Consider the following 23,113-nt stretch of genomic DNA (forward strand, 5'->3'; position numbering starts at 1 on the left):
TTGATTTAGTGGTTTTTGGAGCTTTGGCTTTAGGTTTCGTCGACATATTAGTAATTTCTGTATTTTAAGAGACAAATAGTAACTGTTGCTTAATTTAAAGAAGCTGGCTGATAGCTGCTACATTAAATCCATATGGGAGCTCTCTGCCACACGTGTGCCTAGCAGTGCGCTCTTTACAAATGTGCACATGTGGAACATGTCTGTGTTGGTGGACCCCTCGATTATAGTATGAATTGAACTGTGTGAGACCAGGCTGGATGAGACCATTTAACCCTTTATAGACAAACAACAAGATTTTTTAAATTCAATACGCAAATTAACAGGGAACAAATGTAGGGAAGCAAGAATGGGACTAATGTAATCTCTTTGTAATACTCTTGCAACGGCATTCTGAACTAATACCAACATGCATGTAGGTGGGGGAATATGAATGCATGGATTATTTTTCTCTAGGTAAGACAATGCAGAGAGAACATGAGAAATAATGTTTGTCAATTGCTGTGATGCAAATAATATAACTTCAGATTCATTTTCATTGAGTTTGAGAACTGTTGTGGTCATTCAGGATTGTATCTCTTGAAGAGAGTTATTGAGGTCAGTTTGTTGTAGTTATTTAGGTCTTGGGGTAGGTAGAGAGAGAGAGAGAGAGAGAGAGAGAGAGAGAGAGAGAGAGAGAGAGAGAGAGAGAGAGAGAGAGAGAGAGAGAGAGAGAGAGAGAGAGAGAGAGAGAGAGAGAGAGAGAGAGAGAGAGAGAGAGAGAGAGAGAGAGAGAGAGAGAGAGAGAGAGAGAAAGTTTTGGCCCAAAAGTAACAGTAAAATCAGCAGCTCATTGGACGTTGTTTCACTGCAAGCACTCATTCTGGTTGATAAACATAATGACATTAGTAAACTATACTGAAAATGATTTGAATAAAATAAACATAAAAAGTGGTAGCACACAATGCCTTTTATTATATCTTTTGCAAATACATGAGTGTAGTGTATTTACTGTTGCACTGTTTCAAACAGCTAACAAAATAATTCTCTGTTTAAATCAATCACCAATGTTTGACGACATTATCAGCCAACAGAGATTTACTTACTGGAATGCTTACTTGAGCTGTTTGCACAAACGTCCTACACTGGGTAAAGGGCAATGTTGCTGAAATCTTCGTACTGTAATACCCCACATAATTAAGGGAAAAAAATGACTGCAACCCTTACATCACGGCACTGTTGCTATTGGAATGGTGAAATATCTTAGATCACATTACAGAAAGTTTTACAGTAAGATATAACACTGCACTATAATTAAATAGCTTTTAAATACTTATACCCATGTAAATAATATAATGTTCAGTTCTTTAAAAACTGCCAGATAGATGTAAACACATGCTCATTATCATTTCAAAACTGAAAAGTGTCACCTGTTGGATTTGAATTGCAGTCAGCTTTACATACTACATTCAACAACATGTCTACAAAAGATTGACTTACGGGATGCCTGTAAATCATCAAATAAAGGGGTTACATGGTGTGTCAGGGTGTTTGTGTTGAGCGGGGGTGGGTTTCTGTATCAGGGACTATTTAAGAGATGCTGAGACTGAGGGTTATCACAGTCAGTCATGGGTCGGCCTGGAATTCAGCTGCAGACATGGACACTGTGTGTCCTCTTGAGCTGGATGTGTGTGGGTTTAACAGAGGCAAGACCGTAAGTTTATCTGTACTGTTTCTCTTTTTGTTTGTGTAATAACTAGTCGGTGTTTCTTCCTCTATCAGACCCAGTGAGGTATCTGCTGTATGTGTATGTTTCTGTGGCTGTAGGCAGTATATGGTCACCATTCCTGCGGTTATGGAAGCTGGAGCTGAGACCAGATTCTGTGCGAGTCTCCTGCAGCCAACCGAGAATGTGGTCATGACTGTCACTCTGATGTCCGATGTGAAGAGCACAACTCTCCTCATGAAGTCAACAGACACAGACCTCCATGAATGCATTACATTTACGGTCAGCTCTCAAGATAGAAAATATGTTAATTTGGAGAACCTCAATATAGCACATGATGAAACACACTTGCACATATTTGAAACACACTGGAATTATTCACATTAAAAAATAATAAAAAAATCACAAAGGTGTAAATTGACAAATGCAATACATCATATGTGATTTCACATTTTAGGTTTTTAACAGATCTGAAAATAGATGAAGTTAAATATTACGAGACTCTTCACTTGAATTCTGTTTTTAAAGTATGAGATTGTGTTTTCCTTTGGCTAGTGTCTATAAAATATATTTCTTTCACAGACTCCTACAGTGCAGAATACAGAGGTGCAGACATTGGAGGTGGAGGTACGAGGCAACAGATATCACTCAAGAGAAGTCAGGAAAGTCATGTTCAAAGCCTATCGACCAATGACATTCATCCAAACAGATAAACCAATCTACCTTCCTGGACAAACAGGTAACCATCTATGATGCTGAACCCAGTATACTACCATACCCCTGTGCAAACAGCTTAAGATAGGTAGAAAACCCTTTGCCACAATGTCAAAATACCACATATAGGGACTTTTTCAGAATTTAAAATACAAAGTTTAAAACTTTTTTAAATGACTGTATAGAGGTAAATTTTTTATGTGGCACCTCCCATTTCTCAACCCTTTTTATCTTATGACACACATTGCTCTGGCTAGCTAACATAACTACAATATAGAAGTGCTAAATGCTAGCTATTAGCAGTAATAACACTAGTCCACTACACACAGTTTATACTTACAACTAGTGTGAAATTACTTGTGTCTTTATTTTAAACCATTAATGTGCATTACAGGTTAAAGCTTTTTAAAGTCATGCTTATATATGAAAAAAATGAACATTAGGAAGAAGTTCCTGCTGTTTAGGAGATGCACAAGCTAAGAGAACATACAGTACCAGCCAAAGGTTTGGACACATCTTCCCAAGGCAAACTTTTGACTGGTACTGTACGTTACTATATATTAAATTAGTACTGCCCACATACATAAAAATCATGCTTTTTCCATTCATCAAAATATACCAGAAATATGTGCCAGATGTGTTATGTTTGTGCAATAGCTCATATTGCATAATTAGATTAAACACTTACAAACATGCACCTTATGAAAATCCAGGGCTAGCTATTCACTATCTAAGAGATTAAATGGAGGTTTCCTTTTTGTGATATTGAACATTTTCTATGTTACTTTTGCATTTGTGCAGTTTGTAGCATAGAAGCAACTTCTTATGTTGATCATCTTACAAGCTATCATCAATCATTCCGGTTTGTTTCCCCCTGTCTAACAGTGTCTAACCCATACATGGGATAATAATGATTTAGTCTTAGTAGACAGATGTTTAACACTGTGTGATATGAGCTTTGTGTAATCTCTTTTTCAGTCAGTTTCAGAGTCCTTTCAATGGATACCAAGTTCAGACCTGTCAGTAGTGTGGTGAGTGAACTGTCTCTCTTTTCTTTCCGATTTAATTTATAAATCACAGTACTGGTGACACTGTGTGACGCCCCAGTGAACTGGAGTATATACACACCAGCTAGTTGAACTGAACAAATGTTGCATAATAAAATGATCGACATGGGTGTGCTATTTAACCAAGCATGTTTCTAGTCAATCTGCTCCTGAACAAGGGTCAATAGTACAACCTGGGCCCCTTTAGGTAGACCTGTTTGTGCTGAGTCAAACGATTTTAGCTGATCCTGCGATAAATCTGTCAACCTCTATCATTTCTCTCTGTCTTTTGTATGCAGCACATAATCCTGTTTTCATAAGAAATAACTGGATCTATGCTAAAAATGAAATAAAAATCTCTTTGTTTGTTTTTCCAAAAAGACTATTAATCAGAATGCTAGTTTTATTTTAATGTCTGTTAAACCTGTTTCATTCAAAAATATAAGAGCCCTAGTCTATATTGACTGTGTACAACAATGAAAGCATCGGAATCCTGAGTATGTGTCATCACCGATCTCCTAAATAAACTTTAAACACTTTAACTTGAACTCACAGGATAATGTGTGATGAGAACAATAAACTAACTCCTTTAACAAATCTCTCTCTTTCTCTTTTGCAGTACAATATCATTGAAATTGAGGTAAGGCTATAATGAAAATATCCACTATCCAATATCCATTTTTGGAAGTCATTAGCAGAGGGGGTTGGGTTGGGTTTTTTATTTTATTTTCACACTATCCAATTGCCACCCCTTAAAGCTCATGAAATATTCATTGTAAGTGGAACTTAAGTTCATATTTCTCTCAACATTTTTAACTATGGGTCAGTGACAAATAAAGATTGGCAAGATGAGCATTTCAAAAATATCTTCAAAAATTGTCTTAAAAGCAGCATCAGGTTTTTTTAAATATACATTTTGTATTTTTGTTGGTTTTATGTCATTTGAAATGACATTTGCACCATTTTTTTTTTTACCAAAAGTAAGACTGAATGCTCCTGAAAATGTCAAATGGTGTAACCACAAAAGAATGATAAATATAAATATTTGATCCAGCTACAGTGTATTTAAGTGTACTTATACAAATAATTACTTAATTTAAAAAAAAAACTTGAATGGTTTCTGATTTACATGATTCCCCAGATTAAATGTAATATTTAGAACAATTGTATTTCATTACCTTTATTTAATATAAAAAGGTTATAATGTCAGATCATGCCAAACTAGTTGATTTTTATGGTTACACCACTTAGACATTTTTGCCATAATCCTCTAATATATTCTCTCAAAATGGATTAAAAGCTGAAATTTGATGCTGGCTCCACAAACATAGGATGTGTGCAGGTTATTCGTGCATTTATTTTCACATTTTAACCCCTTTAAATTTGACTAAACCACATGGACACAAAAAATATAAGTGACCTATATTAAAATAGATTCTTAAGTACCAAATTTTGTCTGCCAAGATACAGAATGTACTGATACCAATATATCTGTCACTGGACTTTTAGCCTGCCAATACATTCATCTGAAACTATTTATTAATAATTTCAGATAATATGTTTCGTAAAAAGTAAATACAATGTCAAGTACAATTTTACACTATGTAAATGTCAGCCCAGTGTCATCTGAGGGAGACTGAGGAAGAAAAAGAATCAGTGAGCAGTATGTTTAGGGCTGTGTTTGACATGAGTTTCCTATTTGTGTCTTAAATACATGTTCTTCCCATTTCCTTTCATTTAACAGGATCCTCAGAGTAACCGGATTGGACAGTGGCAGAATGAAACATCCAATAGTAAAATACTGCAGTTTTCTCACTCCTTGAACTCTGAGGCCCGTGAAGGAATCTACCAAGTTATTGTGACGTCTGGTGAAGACAAATTCTACCACAGCTTCGAAGTCGAGAAATATGGTAAGTAATGGTTCATTTCTTTTTCCTTCCATTTCAATCTGTTTGTAATGCAGCAAGATTGCTGATGAGTATCTTTTTCCCCACCAGTTTTGCCTAAATTTGATGTAAAATTGAAAGCATCTGATGAAGTAAGTATTGAGCAGGAAGACATCACAGTTGATGTATGTGCAAAGTAAGTACATATCTAAAATATATCCAGTTTTCTTGAGTCAGTGACCCTTTTGGAACAACACTCTGATATTTATTTGTTTGTTTGTTTGTTTTTGTTTTTGCATCGAACTAGGTACACATTTGGACAGCCTGTGCCAGGAAGTGTTAAATTTGAGATGTGCAGACCTCTCTATATTGTACGAACTTATACAATGACCCCTGATGGGGGATTCCTAGACATAGTTACCCCCTGCCACAAGGAGACAAAGCAGGTACAGTTGTTATAGTGACCATTTGTTTATGTGCTTCCAACAATAAAACCCTCTGTAACCAACTGGGATATACATAGACGACTATGTTCTAACCTATGTAATATTTTGTTTTATATAAATAATGATAAGTTCTATATCTGTATTAATCGAACTCCAGGAATCCAAAATGTTCCTAAAATATGTTTGGCTTCAGTTTTCTTGTCAGTACTGATGTTCCAGTTGTTTTTCCCTTTTTGTTCTCCTTTTCCTTTAATTTTTTCTTCATGTGGACAAAGAACACTCCCATTTTTTCTCTACACTTGACAGTTCACATTCTAATCTCTCATCAAACACACTGAATACGGTTGATTGTGACATACCATATTACCACTTACAACCAAACCTGTTTGGATCCACTTGGGTATTTGACATATTGTCATCAAAAGGAGACCTGATCTGATTAGACCCAATAAGTTGAACTTGGACCCGGACTCTCATCAGAGCAAGAACTGCATAAAGCCAATTCTCTTCGTGAGGCACCTTTGCTAATTCTGCAGATATTCCTGCCTTATAGACTATATTTCTGAATATAATATATTTTAAAAAATGGAAGGAAGGAAATTCCAAAGTGTGTGTTTTTAAGGAGATAGTATGAGCACTCCTTCAACGTTTTCTTTTCTTTCTTCATTGATTTCACTTTCTAGATGGATAAGAAAGGCTGTGCCACTTTGACCATCAAGATGTCCACTTTCACAAAAATTGACCAAAAGGCAGTGCAAGATGCTTTGGATATCACAGCCCAAGTGGAGGAGGAGGGGACCGGTAAGTCTTCTTATATTTTATAACATTTCTATTTCAAAAATGAATTTGTATAATTTTTAAAACAAACAAACAAACAAGCTACAATGTGATGTATTTTTACAATATGATCTTGTGCAGGTATTTCACACCAACAACGGAAAAGAACAATTATTTCCTATGTTGTTGGAAAGCTGTCATTTATTGACACACCCAAGATTTATGAGGAAGGATCAACTGTGGAAGGAAAAGTAAGTGCAAAACCTGGTCTTTACTTTTCTACACACAGTGTAATTGAAACAATGAGCGTGCTCAATGATACAATTTGTTCTGGCAGGTTAAAGCAGTATACTATAATGATACACCCATTGCTGACAAGCCACTCTACTTGCTTGAGGGACAAGGTTGGTCACGACCACAGCTACAGAATCTCACAACTGACAGCAATGGTATCGCTACTTTCTCATTTAGCACAGCTATCTTCCAAAGGGACATCTTCCTCACTGTAAGTAAGAAGTAGCGTTAACAACCTGTGTCAACACATCAAAACTCTCTCCCCCACATGATAACGCAAATCAAAAACTCAAATATACAATGGCCTTGAAATATACTCTAACTGACCAAGGTCTGATAGGAGCTGGTGGCCATATTGGAACTAGTTTCTATACCAAAACATTTTCTTTGGTTGTGATTTTACCACCAACCCAATTGATTAATTTTGTGCTTAAATGAGATCAGCTTTTTACATAATGTTTGTTAAATGTTTTCATTTATATATTGATCACACTATGCCTTTAAATATAGTGTTATTAGAAAGCAGAAGGAAATTATAAGGACACAAAGCATATTGGTGAACAACAGGAAAATGACACTAGTTGAATCATAAAACCATTCACAGAACAGTTATGGCATTTTCTAAAGATTGCAACAGCCTTAACCACCATCAGCTCATTTATAAACTTTATTTTCTACACTCTAGATCAGCACCGAACCAACACAGGTGTACTCTCTGTATAAAACTCCATACTATGAGCCTAGAGAACACACATTGTCTTTGATGCAACAGTCATCCCCTGATACAAAGTCAGTCAGCTTCCTGGAGGTGAAGACAAAGGATGGACCGCTTACCTGCGAGTCAGAAGAGGACATCTCCATTAAATACACTGTTGCTGGAGAGGCTCAGGGTTCTGCAGATTTGATGTATCTGGTGAGTGGTGGGCAAGCTATTTCTCAACTTGTTCCCAGTTATCTCTTCCAGAAACATGGACACAGATTTTGAGAAACCTCCACAAGCCTAAGAAAAGTCATTATTTGCAAAGGCAACCGCAAAGTAAGCAGCAAATGTGCAGTAGTAGCAAGCTGTTTTAAAAAAGTTTGTAGATTCAGTTTTATGTTTTAACATTCTGAATGAACTAATATTACATCAGTGAAGTCAAATCCACAATGCTGGATTCGTAGGTTAACAAAGCATTTGAACATTTGAAAGGACCACCTTCTCACCAGTCAGCTGTGAGACAAAAGTGAGTCCTACAGGATCCCATTATGGTCAAAATAGTGACAATTATAGCAGATCACATTAACAAACAAGTATTAAGACTTTTCTAACCATAACCCCAAACCCCAACCCTAAACCCTAACTTTATTATGTCTTAATCTTCACATTCCGAAGTGTCACGATTCTGTTATAAAACAAAGCCTCTAAAGCAGCTTCAACTCTATTTTCCTGTTTTACATGCATGTATTCTAACTACACTGATGTATTGAGAGCCCTTCCAAACAAAAGGTGACCTAATCTCAACACTGTACCTGAATGCCTCCAGTATACAGTAGACACACTGATGTAATGTGAGAATTACATTTAACAGAGGGCTCTCCCACTACTACCAATCACTAAAAGCAGTATGTTACAAATCAGGGCGCATCAATTTTTAAGGCATCAATTTTTTTGTTTAGTTTTTGTAACTTTTACCTTATGAACTCATTACTGACACACCTTTTGATATGGACATTACTCACATATTCCACTAAAAACTTCATAACACTGTTGTAATCTGTTGTTAAAATGAAGGTAAATGATTCATTCTTTGTGTCGTTTTCTCTCAAATGCTTCAGGTCTTATCCAGAGGAGCCATTTTAATGCTGGGCTCTAAACAGATTCAAGTAGAAGATAAACCAGGTGGGTGACTTTGATCACAAGTTTGGGTGGAGGCATGTGAATCATGACTGTTAACAGAAAGCAGACAGTTCATAACAGTCGGTTTGCTTTTTCAGTGACTGAGGGTGAGGTGTCCTTTAAGTTGAAAGTGTCTCCAGAGATGGCACCAGGGATTGTTGTTGTGGCTTATGCTATCCTCCCCAGTGAGAATGTGATGGCCCACAGTGCAGACTTATCCACTGAGAAATGCTTCGGTCACAAGGTCAGTGAGAGAGGAAAAATAATTAAGATGAATGTGTCTGTCAGACATGGCTATGGAATCACACACCTGTTGAATGACATAATAACTTGTTGCCCTCACTGAAAACTTGTCACTCATTTGAAGCAATAAAGAGCAAACGACTGTTGATTTCCTGCTACTAAATCATTTTTGGAACTGCAATTGCCCTTGCTGTAAGAGGGAAGGGGATAAATTATCTCAGTGATTCCACTAAAATGCCTTCTGTGTAAGAATTAATCTGGTCTGTTGGCAACAACACACATTTGTGTCATGTTGAGGGGAACACAGGCCCTCAGGTCATACCTCTAAAGTCCAGATGGTGCAATATGTGTATTGTGTGTGTCTCAGGTATTGCTGGAGTTTTCTCAATCTTCAGCTGTCCCAGGAGAGGAGAGCACCATGCAGTTGACGGCTCAGCCTGGTTCTCTGTGTGGTGTTAGCGCTGTCGACCAGAGCGTCCACATCAAGGAGCCAGGGAAGACTGTGAATGCAGACACGGTAACTGCTGCATCATCAGTCACACAGAGGTCACAGGCTATAGCCCAGACCCCACCAACCACTGCAGAGATATAGGAAATTACTTAAGTGCATTTAACGGTAATGGTAACTGCTGAGAAATGCAGTTCCAGTGGGTGTTTTGCCCCATCAGCCAGAAGGGAAAGACAAGGAGTCCATTCTAGTCGAGCAGCAACTACTACAGCTTGAGATTGAAGCAAATGCTGAAGAACCTTAAATTGCAATGCCATTGACAGCCACTAGATGCTCCAAATGACTCCCATTCAAAAAGACCCAACTCCTCTTTGACTTCATTTTTTTCAGCAAGTCATTCTGGTCTCAATCACTACATTTTGGCCTTTTAACAAGTGTTCTGTTGGTCATTTTGGAAATGATCACTCCATGAATAAGATTGGAAGACTTATGGTAGCTTTGATGTCTACAGAATGTACATTGTTTGACAGCTGTGATTGACAGCTGACTGACCTGCTGCTCTCTCTGGCTCTGGGACTGTCACTGTCACTGAGTCAGAGTGTGAAAGGCGACAACCCACATTCCTTATTTGGACGTTCCTGGCTCCAAACAGAAAAGATGGAGCATAGAGCAGCAACTCTGGGCTTCAAACCGGCTCCAATGCAAACCAAAATGGTTGACATTGCAACTTGATATGTCCATCTTTTTATAAAGTCTATGTTTCTAGCCCATTTCCCACCTCAAATAAAGAGCAGTCAACAACCCTTTCCCTAAACATTGGATACTTCCAGGTTTGTTTCCCTTGTAGTGGATGAGACAATCCCAATAAAGACTACCAAAAGTTTATTCAAACTTCTTTTTTATGACCAATTTTAATTGCTGTGGTTTTGTCTTAAAATATAAGCAGTTTTAGCATGCTATTGTGTTGCAGATTATAACTTTGAATCAACTTTCTTTTCAGATTTTTGGCTTATTCCCTGTCACAAAAGCGACCCATATTCCATATGAAGTTAGGGATTCCGTATCATGCATGCATGTGAGACCCAGAAGATATGTTTTGCCCAGACGTGACGGGACAGATGATGCTTATACAGTTTTCCAGGTAAATCCTACACAACGACACGCAAAACATAATTTTTCCTGTTGTACATGTGATGAACTTTTCGGTGACATCTGTGTGTGGTTGGATTATCTAGAATAATGGGCTGAAGATGGCAACAAATTTATTTATCAGAGTGCCTACATGCCTCCAGTATAAAGGAAGAGAATACCACTACAGCCAATATGGTGAGTAGTTTCGACTTTTTTTGTTTTGATATGATGTTAACTGTGTCATTGCTACCATTCACTTCTGTTTAAATATTTTTAGGGCTGCACCTCAAAAAATCGCTGAGTCAATGCATCACTTAATAAATACCAGAGTTGACTTGCACATTGTCAGTGGAATCACTTTTTTCTCTTGGAGGCCGCATTTAATAAAGAAATAAATTAGTAATTTAATGTTGATTAGTATGTAAACCTTTAACAACAAAGCACAGTTTGTAACAAGATAAATGCATACTGTAGATGAGAATACAATCCCCTCCCCCCTCCATGCTGTGCTGTCAACTGTGAAAATCCTGAGTTGGGGGACAACTATAAATATTTGTTGTATGTTTCTTTTCAGGTGTTAGAGGCGGTTGGAATTATTCTCCACCTATGTTATCCAGAATGGGTGTTGGTTTGGGAGGGGCAGGTCCAGGTGGATCAGGCGGCGGTCTTTCTCCTCTACCAATAGTGACAGTCCGCTCTTCCTTCCCTGAGACTTGGATATGGGACCTGGTGGAAATTGGGTGAGTTTCTGTCACAAAGGGTCTTGATGATCATGAAATGAAAAAATGGGAGTCTCAAGATAAACTATTGATGTGTTAAGAGAATTGGATGCTGTGTTCGAAGATGGTGTCCAATTCATTACAAGCGATAGAAAGATGTTTTTTAGGCTTCCCTGGGCTTCTGTGTTTTTAGGGCATGAAGCATGGGCATTAAAGTTCTACTCTGACTAAGCTGGCTGACTTCCTGAACACATTGATCTCATGAAAATAATTTGCTGATGTTTCTTTGAGACTTTTTCTTTTTAACCCCTGATCTGCTGATCTAGAGAGTCTGGAACAAAGGATGTTCCAGTCACTGCCCCAGACACCATCACCACCTGGGAGACGGAGGCTTTCTGTTTGTCCCCTCATGGTTTTGGCTTGGCTCCAAGTAAAGAGTTCACCGTCTTCCAGCCCTTCTTCATCGAGCTCAGCTTGCCCTACTCAGTCATCCGGGGGGAGCAATTTGAACTAAAGGCAACCGTTTTCAGCTACCAGTCCAACTGCATGATGGTAATTCATATTTGTACACACTTATTACTGTTACATGACAGTTAGGCCATAATCTGCCTCCAAAACACCATAATGTTCTTTGTGTGTTGACCATGGTAGCTGCTCTGTGAGGCTGTATGTAGGAACAGTGGTGCTTTAAGCTACATGCTTATGTCAGCAACATGGTCATAAGAGAGGAGCAGAGTGCAATGAACAATCTAAAATCTGAAAAGACACAGAAGGGAAAAGATTATAAACTTGTCCACTGATTCAGACTGGAGCAAACCAGCTGTAGGTTTTTTGTCATTTTATTTAAACAGCTTACAGTAATTTTATGGTCATAGCACATTTTGGTTCATCCCTAGTGTGTTGTATCTTTTATTCCTAGCATTGGGACTTTTTATAAATAGGGTTCGGTTGGCTACATAATGGCCGCAGTTAGCAATTGTCATATGCCAATCATCAGTTTTATAATCAATGTTTGTCTCTCCTAAACAGGTAACTGTGACTCCAGACCCCTCCTTAGATGACAACCTCACTCCCCTCTCTGGTAACCAGCACACATCCTGTCTGTGTAACAATGGAAGAAAAACTGTCACCTGGACCATGGTCCCTGCGTCCTTAGGTGAGTGTCAAACTGTACAAACTGCTGTCCTTTTTTTACCAGCACAACTCTCCTTCAGTGAGAACACACCTTTGTGAAAAACATTTTAGAATATTTTGGAACTTTTAAAATCTGAGAAAATGATCAATCAAGTTTCATACACAGTTTTTGATCATTTCAAGGGGTTATGAACGTGACTGTGAGCGCTGAGGCTGTGGCTTCTCAGGTTTCATGTGACAATGAGATTGTGAGCGTTCCAGACAGAGGTCGCATCGACGTGGTAACACGACAACTCATTGTAAAGGTTGGTAACCTAAAAACAAGATGACAAAGAAAAACATTTAAATCTGCATTTAATGTAAGATAAAAGTAACAATGGAACTCACACTCTCCTTTCCTCACAGGCTGAGGGAACTGAGATGACAAAGACCCACAACTGGCTGCTCTGCCCTAAAGGTCAGTATGGTTGATGGACCATCAAACATTGTGTAAAAGGAGAACCAAAAGTTAAGGGTGGCATAGATGACATTCACTATCTGCACTGAGGTAGCAATAATTGTATATTCATGGAATTTGTTTCAAGTTTGGCAAGTAACTTCTTTTAAATATCATTACTTAAATACATTTTATTATACTTTTTCAAGAACCCATCACACCCAAAGAAGCTTCAGTTTTGTGGCGTTCTTATTTTCTTATCAGTGGTGGAAGAAGTATTTAGATCATTTACTTAAGTAAAAGTACCCATGCATCCATGTAAAAATACTCCATTACAAGTAGAGCAGAATCAGCGTGATGTAGTTAAAGTATTACAGTAAAAATAGTGGTTTTCTCCCTCTGACTGGCATCAGTGTTAGAGCAGCACGTTACTGTTGTAGCTACTGGAGGTGGAGCCAATTTCAACTAATTTATATACAGTTAGCTTGTTTAGTCCAGTGGTTCCCAACCTCGGATTTGGGCCCCCAGATAAATCTCAGGGGTCATGAGATGATTAATGTGAGAGGAAAGAAGAAATGATACACAAATCCGTTTGTACTTAGTCATTTTCACCACTGTAATTGATGATCCACTGACCTTCATGTTCTATCGTAATAACAACCTTGTTTTAGTTGTGATTTCTGCTTTCTCCATCTCAGCTGACTGTTTTCTGTCTGTACACAGAGGAGACATTGACAGCGGATATAGTTTTAAAACTCCCTGAGAACGTGATTGATGGATCTGCCCGTGCCTCAATATCAGTCCTGGGTAAACACACATTTTATTTGTATTTGAGTTTTGCTTTAACTAAACAAATCCTTAAGTCTAACACGCTTCCTCCAAGCCTCCTCCAATGGACACAAGGGCTGGAGTGTCATGACATGTTCTGGTTTTATACTTATACAACTTATACTATAAAATCATTGCAGTTTTATGTAACACATTAAACTAATTTCTGTGGTCACAAAATGTGCATAAGTGCTAGTGATTGCAGGATTATGCTTGTACAAGTAACCCAAAAAATGCAATACAGTAGTGGGAAAGAATACAGAAACTCCTTGTATGGACTGCCTGCTGTATCTGTTCTTTTTGAAACTTGTTATATTTAAGAAAAATAGTTTGAAATAAAAACCTATTTTCATGCTTTAGTTTGTGTAAAACATTTGACTTGCTGTTTCTAAGCATATTACTTTTTTAACCATATACTTAATATTTTGCAAATAATGAAAATGCATTTTTACAAATCATATGTATTTAAATTAGTAGTGTTTATCAGATGCATTTAGACACTTAGTATTTTTGTGCAGGTGACATCCTGGGTCGGGCCTTGAAGAACCTGGATGGACTTCTGCAGATGCCGTATGGATGTGGGGAACAGAACATGGCTCTCCTGGCTCCCAACATCTACATCCTCCAGTACCTGAAAAACACAGATCAGCTGACCCTGGCCATCAAGGAAAAGGCTACCAATTTCCTGACAAGTGGTGAGTCTTTGATCAACACCTTCAAACCTGCCATTATCATTATTTATCAAGTTGTTTTGTGTTTGCCATCATTACTTATTGGCTTGGCAGAGAGGTTATCTGTCAAACTTTCAAATAACAAAATTACATGTTAAAAAAGTGAGCTAAGAAATAAAATACCTTGGTCTTTTAGTTACAGTACATGATGAAGAAGAAGGAAGATAACAAGCGACTTGAACTGATGACAATAATTACCATTCTTACTTGTTTCTTGTTGGTCCTGAGGCTATGAGTGGATTTCTGATAATAAGTTTTACTTTTCATTTTCTCAGATTTGTCATTATTAACAGTCCCTAAAGAAAAGAAACTCAGCAATGTGTTTAAACATAAAAGAAGAAAATTGTAGCCATTTCCATTAAAGTTCGATATAAAATATACAAAACTGAGACTAAGAAAATTACTGAAAGGGATTGAAAGAGATGAAGACAGTGTTGTGAAAAAAATCATAGACGAACATAACTGCTGCAAATTGTCAGAGAAGGTGGCATGATTTGGTATAACTGAGGGAAAAATAACTGACATTCAACTGATATGCATTTTTTATATAATTTTAATAGAAAATCATGAAGGTAGACCTGCCAAATACGTTTGTGGAAATAAAAAGTGTTTAATAGATATACTTTCATTGTTACACAGGCTACCAGAGACAGTTGAACTACAAACATGACGATGGAGCTTACAGCACATTTGGAGCAGGACGGGGGAACACTTGGTGAGAACATTACTGAATCATATCTACATATACTTACAGTAAAGGTACAGTACATGATGTGATCATTGGCAGCTGGTGGCTTTTGTCTTTCTGGAAGCATTTAGTACTAGAGATTAATGATATGATTATCACTTTGAAGCTAATTACTACATGAATTATCACAACCTTTCAATCATGTTTGTTATGGTTATTGTATCGTGGTAACTATCGTGAGACAGTGCACACTTCATGTGCTTCCTCTTGTTATGGTTTCTCAATGTCTAACCTTGTTTCAATATCCTCAGGTTGACTGCTTTTGTGCTGAGATCCTTTGCCAAAGCACAGTCTTTCGTCTACATTGACCCAGAAAAGGTTAAACAGACTAAGAGGTGGCTGGAGACTATTCAACGCAATAATGGCTGTTTTGAACAGTTAGGAAGACTCTTCAATAACAGAATGAAGGTACCATAAGATCAAAGTTTCCATTCATGGTACAAGTCAATTAATCAATCAATCAATCTTTATTTATATAGCGCCAAATCACAACAAAAGTCATCTCAAGGCAGGTCTAAACCGTACTCTTTAATTTAATTTAAAGAGACCCAACATTCCCACATGAGCAAGCACTTGGCGACAGTGGCAAGAAAAAATTCCCTTTTAACAGGAAGAAACCTCAGGCAGAACCAGGCTCAAAGTGGGCGGCCATCTGCCTCGACCGGTTGGGGTAGAGAGGAGAGAGAGAAAGGATAAGAGAAGTACATTGGAAAACGAAAAAAAAAAAAGCATGTGAGAATAGCGGGTCCAGGGCATGAATCTGTCATCCAGACATCTACAACCCCAGATTACCTGTGAGACGAAAAGCACAGAGAACTCCGGGGGAGAAGTTTAAATTAGTGAATGCATTTATAGTACATGAATGTAAATGGACATAGATGGATAGAGAGAGGGAAGAGGAGAGAGGAGAAAGAAGCTCAGTGCATCATGGGAGTCTCCTGGCAGTCTGAGCCTATAGCAGCATAAACTAGGAGCTGGTCCAGGACAAGACTGGCCGGCCCTAACTATAAGCTTTATCAAAAAGGAAAGTTTTAAGCCTACTCTTAAATGTAGAGAGGGTGTCTGGTCCCTGGAATACCCTATTCCCAAGTAAAGGGGATAGGGTTAAGAGTAGCTAATGTAAGCCTGAATATTTTCTGTACAATGCTGATATTATTTATAATGCTTCCTCTCAATAGGGTGGTGTGTCTGATGAAGTCACTCTCACTGCTTACGTCACTGCTACCTTCTTGGAGATGGGCATGGCCAAAGATGTGAGTACTGTCTTTCGAAATATTTACAGTTGTGTTCACTGCCAACCCCATGTGGTAAAAAGTGTGAATACACGACATAAACCAATAACTTTTAAGTAAATTTGCCATAATCTCACTTTCATCATGTATTCCCAATGTGTTTTTAATTTTATTTTTTTGCAAGGAACGGTAACTTTCATAATACACTTTAGCTTTAGTATACCGCATTTCACAGCAAGTCCTGCAAGCGGAAGTTGTTAAATGCTAACAAAATTACTCAGGAAAGTGATGACTGACTTTCTTGATTGAGTTTTAAAAAAAAAATCAAGTTTGAATAAGTAAGAACAAACTACATGTAGCTTAGCCCAAAAGCACAGTATAGAATCAACATCGTGCTGTTTGTTGGTGGTGCTTGTGTTGCCTCACTTTAAGCTAACAGATTTCAGACGTCCTGGTAATATTACTGCAGGCAGCTTATAGCCTCACTGTTATACACAATTTTTAAATTTTTTGTGCCAATTCCAAAATGCTTCCACCACAGATGAGTCCATTAGAATAATCAAATATACAATAAAACAATTCCCCATTTTAGAAAAAGGTAACAAGATGACATCAATTTTTGCTAGCAGTCACACAAAGGTGTTTTTAATAGCTGTGATAATGCAAACCCAGACTACATGAAGTGAGACATGTGCTGTTGTGTGTCCAAAACGATCCACGGGCAGCACCAAAGCCTCCTTCAACAATAACATTATCATTTTCTTTTAAGTAATGTGAGCGTATATGAGATTCCTACTGTTAGCTTGCAGCAAAGATAACTTATAGAAAGGATTAATATTATTTGTTTTATATTATTATTAGCTTATTGTTTACATAAAATTAGCTTTTCATAGCTGGGACCTTGGCCGCTTGATATAACTTCTATTTTTGCTTGTTGCTCCTGTTAGCACTAATGTTTTGTTGTCAGGGCGAATATCAATCCTACTAACACACAGTATTATCTGCCCTATTTCAATTTATAGCCTAATAATAAATACTTTTCTTCTGCATCTGGGAGGAGTTTGATGAAAGAATTATTTCTGCTAACTAGCTACGGTTAGCAGCTAAATAGAGGCAATCATGGCACACACAGCACAGAAAAGACGTTAACTCTGAAGCTCTCTGTTCTGTTGGTTAGCATTGTTGGCTTAATTTAAGAATGTCATTGTGTTAGAGGTTTTTGTTGGTCTGTGTTGGCAGTGGTTTTGCTCTGTATGAGTCTTTGTTCAGTTTAGTGGTGTTGGTAAATAGTTTTTGGCTGTTAGTGGTTAGCTGCCAGCTTGTGTCTCTGTACCTATTTATGGATTTTATCCTTGAAGTCAGAATTGTCTCAACAACAATAATTAGTGTCCATTGAAACTCACAGAGGAGACACTTGATGTCTTAATTCATTTACATTTCTTTGAATAAAATTATAATTGAACATGATAGTTTAAGGCATTTTAAGAATTGTCTTTGGTCCATGAGAAAACATAAAAGAAAATGAATTAGCAGGGTTAAGATAAAACAAAAGCAGTTGAGTCATAAGCAGATACACTATAATGTGTTTTTTTTTTTTATCTGTTTCAGGATGCTGTGGTGAATAAGAGCCTGTCTTGCCTCAAGGAGTCCGCCAGTGAACTGGATAACACCTACACTACAGCTCTGCTGGCGTACGTCTTCACCTTGGCTGGAGACATGGAGACCCGTGCTCAACTTCTGGAGCACCTAGACAAGGTTTCATTAAAAGACGGTGAGACACCCTCCTAAATGGCATCACTCTGACATCATTACTGTGAATGTAGCTCAACTTGTGCCTGTTTGTTGTTTGTCGTCTGTTATGATCTGAGTAAGCATGTTATTCTCTTGAGGACAGGAAAACTATGCCTGAATATGGACATGTAGTACTCTCATGCTGCTCCACCTAAAAACAATTTGATGCAGTTTACTGTGCACTGCCCTTCACAGTGTCACTGTATTTGGATCTCTCTGGCAAAAGAGGTCCTGATCATAATGAAACCACCTGATTAAATAAAGGTTATATATTGTAATTCGTTGTCTTTAGGGGGTTTCCTCCACTGGTCTCAGTCAACAACAGAATCATCAGCCTCTCTGTCTGTGGAGATCAGCTCCTATGTGATGCTGGCTAAACTCAGTGCCTCCCCTACTACTGAAGACCTGGGCTATACCAGCCGCATCGTCAGATGGCTGACAGGGCAGCAGAACCATTACGGAGGCTTCTCATCTACACAGGTACATCCCAAACAGCTGAGAAAATGGCATTGCACAAATGTGAGCTGTGGTTCATTGAGCTTACGGCCGTTTGTACAATTTGTGTGTTTTCATCATCTGATTTACTAAGACGGCAGCTCATTAGGCAAATTAGCGGTTTAATTGCACCTGGCAATTCCCTCCAGATGAAAACTCCAAGTAAAAGAAAGCTTATAGTCCCAGTTCTCATATGGGATTTATTTGTTATCAGAGTGGTTTTGATTACGACATAGTTGCAGGTCACAACTCCACCTGAGAAAAACTGTTAGGCCATAGTTAATACAATTATGATCTTATGATCTTTAGCATATATCGATGGATTAATAAATGGTCTGTACTTATATAGCACTTTTTTAGTCGTAATGACCACTCAAAGCGCTTTTACACTACATCTCATTCACCCATTCACGCACTGATGGAAGGGGCTACCACACAGGGTGCCAACCTGCTTGAGGAGCCGGGAATTGAACTGCCAATCTTCCAATTGGTCGACGACCACTCTACCTCCTGAGCCACAGCTGCCAATATATCTGTTTACTTTTTTTAACAAATCACCTCTTTCTGTGAAGCCTCAGAAAATGCAGTGGAAATGTATAATCCCAAGTGAAAAGCTTCTAACTCTCAGTTAGAAGCATGTATCTGAATATCACCCGATCATAAAGACCCCATTTCAAAAATGTGACAGGAGTGTCTGTTATTTTATGTTAGTTTTGCTAACTAGGAACTTTGAACCGCAATCTCTCTAAACCACACAGAATGCAGAGAGAAATTGTGTCTAGGTAAAGATAGGTACATATGCACTTATGGTTTTTTGTGTGTGTGTTGTAGGACACAGTGGTGGCTCTTCAAGCTCTGGCTCTCTACTCCACTCTGGTGTTCAGTCCAGAGGGTTCGAGCACAGTGACAGTCCAGTCTCCCAGTGACCAGATGACATTTGATGTGAACCAGCACAACAAACTGCTCTACCAGGAGAAGACACTGCAGGATGTGACAGGAAAGTACAGTCTGGAGGTGAAAGGAACTACATGTGCTGTAATGCAGGTCAGTGAACACTGGAGTAGTTGTTTCTTACTCCAAATAAGGAATGAAATCTGACCATTTCATAATCATTCAATCATTTTGTCAAAAAGATTGGGAGACACAAAAATTAAGGATTTATTAATTTTAAATATTCTAACCCTAACCCTACTTAACGAGAGAAGCAATATCGCTCAAAATCATTTTCCGATCAGAAAACCTTAAACTACAAACATTAGCTTGTGAAAACAAGATGATAAAGTACTCCAGGGGGAAAGGAAACTCCTAACATTCCTATTCACTGTTTATGAATATTAAACCTTGCTTGTTTACCTGTTTTACAGATCTCTCTTCATTATAATATCCCAACTCCTACTGATGTTACTACTCTGATTGTTGAGGTAATACCAGAGGCCAGCTGCTCCAGCAGGCCTACCAGACCTAAACTCACTCTGAAGCTAAAATCACTGTAAGTGCATCCACGGTACAACTATGATAGAAGAATACTGTAATTTTAAACAAACAACATGTTGGAAATGTTTGGAAAAACTTTGTAGTTATATTGTAATACTGCCAATGCCTTATATTAAAAACTCTCTTTGCATACAACTAGCACAACTATAAAGTACAGAGTGATATCTTACTGTGTATCACATTTTTATGTCTCCATCACAGCTATAGGGGAGACCAGTTATCGACAAACATGTTGATCCTGGACATCAAAATGCTCTCTGGATTCGTCCCAAATCCAGAATCTTTGAAGGAGGTAACTTATTACTGTAGTTTTAACTTGTAATATTTGTGTCAGGTGTTGACGCCATGGTAACCCAGCTGAATATCATGTCCTCACAGCTCAAAGGTGCTCTGCTGGTGGATAATGTTGAACAAAAGGAAGATCATGTTCTTGTGTACATACGAGAGGTAAGAGGAATTCACAGTGGACAATACTACATGATGCTTGCAGATTTATTACTATTTATGTGTCTGTTTTTCTTCTAACAGTTACCAAAGATGATCCTCAACCACAGATTAGAGCTCATGCAGGAGATCCCAGTGCAGAACCTGAAGCCAGCCGTGATCAAGATCTATGACTACTACCAGCCAAGTAAATGACATTAACCCCAAAATCTTCTTCCAGACAAACTGACCAGTTATCAGAAGTATCATTTTGAGTACTGCAAGTTGTAAATGCGTTGGAGTTTTGGACACAGAGAGAAAGTTTGACACTTTTTTTCTCTTCTTTTTGTCTTTCCTCTCCTTCCTCTTTTTCCTCTCAGGTGACCAGGCTGAGACAGAATACACCTACCCCTGTGCTTGAGGTTACCATCTGCAATAACATACAAGAACACTTAAAACTATAGTTTAATAAGAAAACCAAAAAGCAGTATAGATTTAAATTGGTTTGAAAAGTAACAGATAATCTAGGTATGTACAATGATTTGGAAATCAACTAATGTAGACTTAACATTTCTTTCTTTCTTTCTTTTGGTCTTTTCGTCCTTGAGTCATCACTGGTTTCAGTACAATTTCAAATGACTTGCATTTTATAATGATACAGTCTGTGTACGTTGTGTAACTCAATGTCGAAACAAAAATGAACACTTGTTTTGCTTGTCACTATTTTGTCACAAACCCTTCAAGTGATGTAACTCCTCTATATGTCTGAAGTGAAATCCATACACAATTTACAATAAAATGTCATTGGAATGTCCCATTCAAAACAGCTCTTTTGTCAAACTATGTTTTTTTAGTTGTCTTTATATGTATTTCATTTATTGACTAGAAATAATGTTGTGCAGGCCAGCTTAGTATAGAAAGTGAATGTACTTCAAAAGTATCAAGTATTGTAATGGCTTTCTTAGGAGTCATTTAGGTCACGTTTAGGTAACTTAACACTGGCAGAATTATGATCAATGTCCATGAATGTGAGTATAAATAATTAGCTATGTTGTCAGTCCCACAGGGTTTTCCCAACAGTGAGTCCAAGCAGATCTCAAAAACATGAACATGAAAAACCGACATCAATTTGTGTATTTGTGTGATATGGGTGAAAGGAGGACAGATTTGTAACAGTTTGTTGATCAGTTACTGACTCGGACCTACCCTGTCTACCCAGTCAGTCATGGTTCTTTCTGTGATACAGACATGGACACTGTTTGTCTTTTGTGTAAAATATAGTAAGAGGAGAGATGTATACCTGCTGACTTACAATTTCTCCCGATGTATATGTACCATGTGTTTCTCTGGTTGTAGGCAGTATATGGTAGCAGTTCCTGTTGTTCTCGAAGCTAGAGCTGAGACCAAATTCTGTGTGAATCTCCGGCAGCCCAGCCACTCTCTCGTCATGACCGTGACTCTGATCTCCCAAGAAAAGCAAACGACTCTCCTCAAGGAGACATACAGCACAGAAGTTCATACCTGCATTGATTTTAAGGTCAGGACTCTAGTTGTACTCTAGTTGTACTCTAGTTGCGAATTGTTTTGACCCGTATGGGGGTTTTTCATTATACAGTTCTAACACTACTCGACCACTGGGAGAAAGTTCAGTCTCCCAGTGGCATTTGATGTTAACCAGCATAACAAACTGCTCTACCAGGAGAAGACACTGCAGGATGTGACAGGAAAGTACAGTCTGGGCGTGAAAGGAACGGCATTTGCTGCAATGCAGGTCAGTATACACATAGTATTAGTATTTTTAGGTACTTTTCTTACTCTAAATATTGATATTCTTGTTCACTTTTTGTGAATATTAATTCTTCCTTGTCTATCGGTTTGACAGATTTCTCTTCTTTATAGCATCCCAATTCCTGGGAATATAACTGCTCTCAGTGTTGAGGTAAAACCAGAGGCCAACTGCACCATCAAATCCACCAGACCTAAACTCACTCTGAAGATAAAATCTTTTTAAGTGATGATCAAAAACCAGGTCCACAATGCATAAATGCATCAAGTCAAGAGGTAATTCTCCAAATTGAAGCTGATCGAGGCCCAGCTTAGAAAAAGATATGGAGAGAAATGCTCTCAGATCTTCTGTTGTCCATTCAGAGGGACATCCCAGTTTACCTTACTGAATTCATAAATACTTACAAAGTCATGGCCAAAAGAATTCTCTACTTATTTTACCCATCTTGTTTGACAAGACTGCTCAAAACAGCTAATTCTAAAAATGTTGTTAACAAAGCCTCGTCTGTGCATAAAACTAGTACAACTCAGTGGACCAGGAAGTGATATCTGACTGTGTATCACATTTTTTATGCTTCCATTACAGTTATAGTGGGAAGGAGACCAATACCAACATGGTGATCCTGGACATCAGGATGTCCAGGATCTGGAGGTAACTTATTACTGTAGTTTTAACTTGTAATATTTGTGTCAGGTGTTGACATCATGGTAACCCAGCTGAATATCATGTC

The 23,113-nt window shown here is 38.0% G+C and overlaps 1 protein-coding gene and 1 long non-coding RNA gene across 2 annotated transcripts; both read left to right on the forward strand.

Annotated features, from left to right (window-relative positions):
- The first annotated feature begins 1,556 nt into the window (after window positions 1-1,556).
- LOC133980441 (alpha-2-macroglobulin-like) lies at window positions 1,557-21,133 on the forward strand. The gene is made up of 35 exons (XM_062419162.1): window positions 1,557-1,690; window positions 1,804-1,984; window positions 2,285-2,441; window positions 3,395-3,447; window positions 4,082-4,102; window positions 5,207-5,372; window positions 5,460-5,544; window positions 5,656-5,794; window positions 6,478-6,595; window positions 6,713-6,822; window positions 6,909-7,076; window positions 7,551-7,778; window positions 8,684-8,747; window positions 8,843-8,988; window positions 9,355-9,504; window positions 10,436-10,576; window positions 10,671-10,761; window positions 11,141-11,306; window positions 11,612-11,837; window positions 12,315-12,441; window positions 12,603-12,724; window positions 12,825-12,876; window positions 13,579-13,662; window positions 14,202-14,378; window positions 15,054-15,129; window positions 15,414-15,570; window positions 16,341-16,415; window positions 18,003-18,165; window positions 18,478-18,665; window positions 19,512-19,724; window positions 20,045-20,169; window positions 20,376-20,466; window positions 20,553-20,621; window positions 20,703-20,805; window positions 20,978-21,133. Exons 1-35 carry the CDS (start codon window positions 1,605-1,607, stop codon window positions 21,016-21,018), a joined length of 4,359 nt encoding a protein of 1,452 aa, XP_062275146.1. The 5' UTR covers window positions 1,557-1,604; the 3' UTR covers window positions 21,019-21,133.
- A 764-nt stretch (window positions 21,134-21,897) lies between these two features.
- Window positions 21,898-23,113, forward strand: LOC133980457 (uncharacterized). Its single transcript, XR_009925178.1, has 3 exons — window positions 21,898-22,368; window positions 22,480-22,658; window positions 22,969-23,113. It is a non-coding gene; the product is annotated as an uncharacterized LOC133980457 (long non-coding RNA).

This window comes from Scomber scombrus, chromosome 5 (assembly GCF_963691925.1).
Source record: "Scomber scombrus chromosome 5, fScoSco1.1, whole genome shotgun sequence".
NCBI lineage: Eukaryota > Metazoa > Chordata > Actinopteri > Scombriformes > Scombridae > Scomber > Scomber scombrus.

Bases quoted from the DNA above. Each gene is read 5' to 3' on its own strand.
- LOC133980441 (XM_062419162.1), top strand. From the start codon at position 1,605: ATGGGTCGGCCTGGAATTCAGCTGCAGACATGGACACTGTGTGTCCTC. The intron at 1,985-2,284 runs GTCAGCTCTCAA...TTTCTTTCACAG, and splicing joins ATGAATGCATTACATTTACG to ACTCCTACAGTGCAGAATAC. The intron at 4,103-5,206 runs GTAAGGCTATAA...TTCATTTAACAG, and splicing joins ACAATATCATTGAAATTGAG to GATCCTCAGAGTAACCGGAT.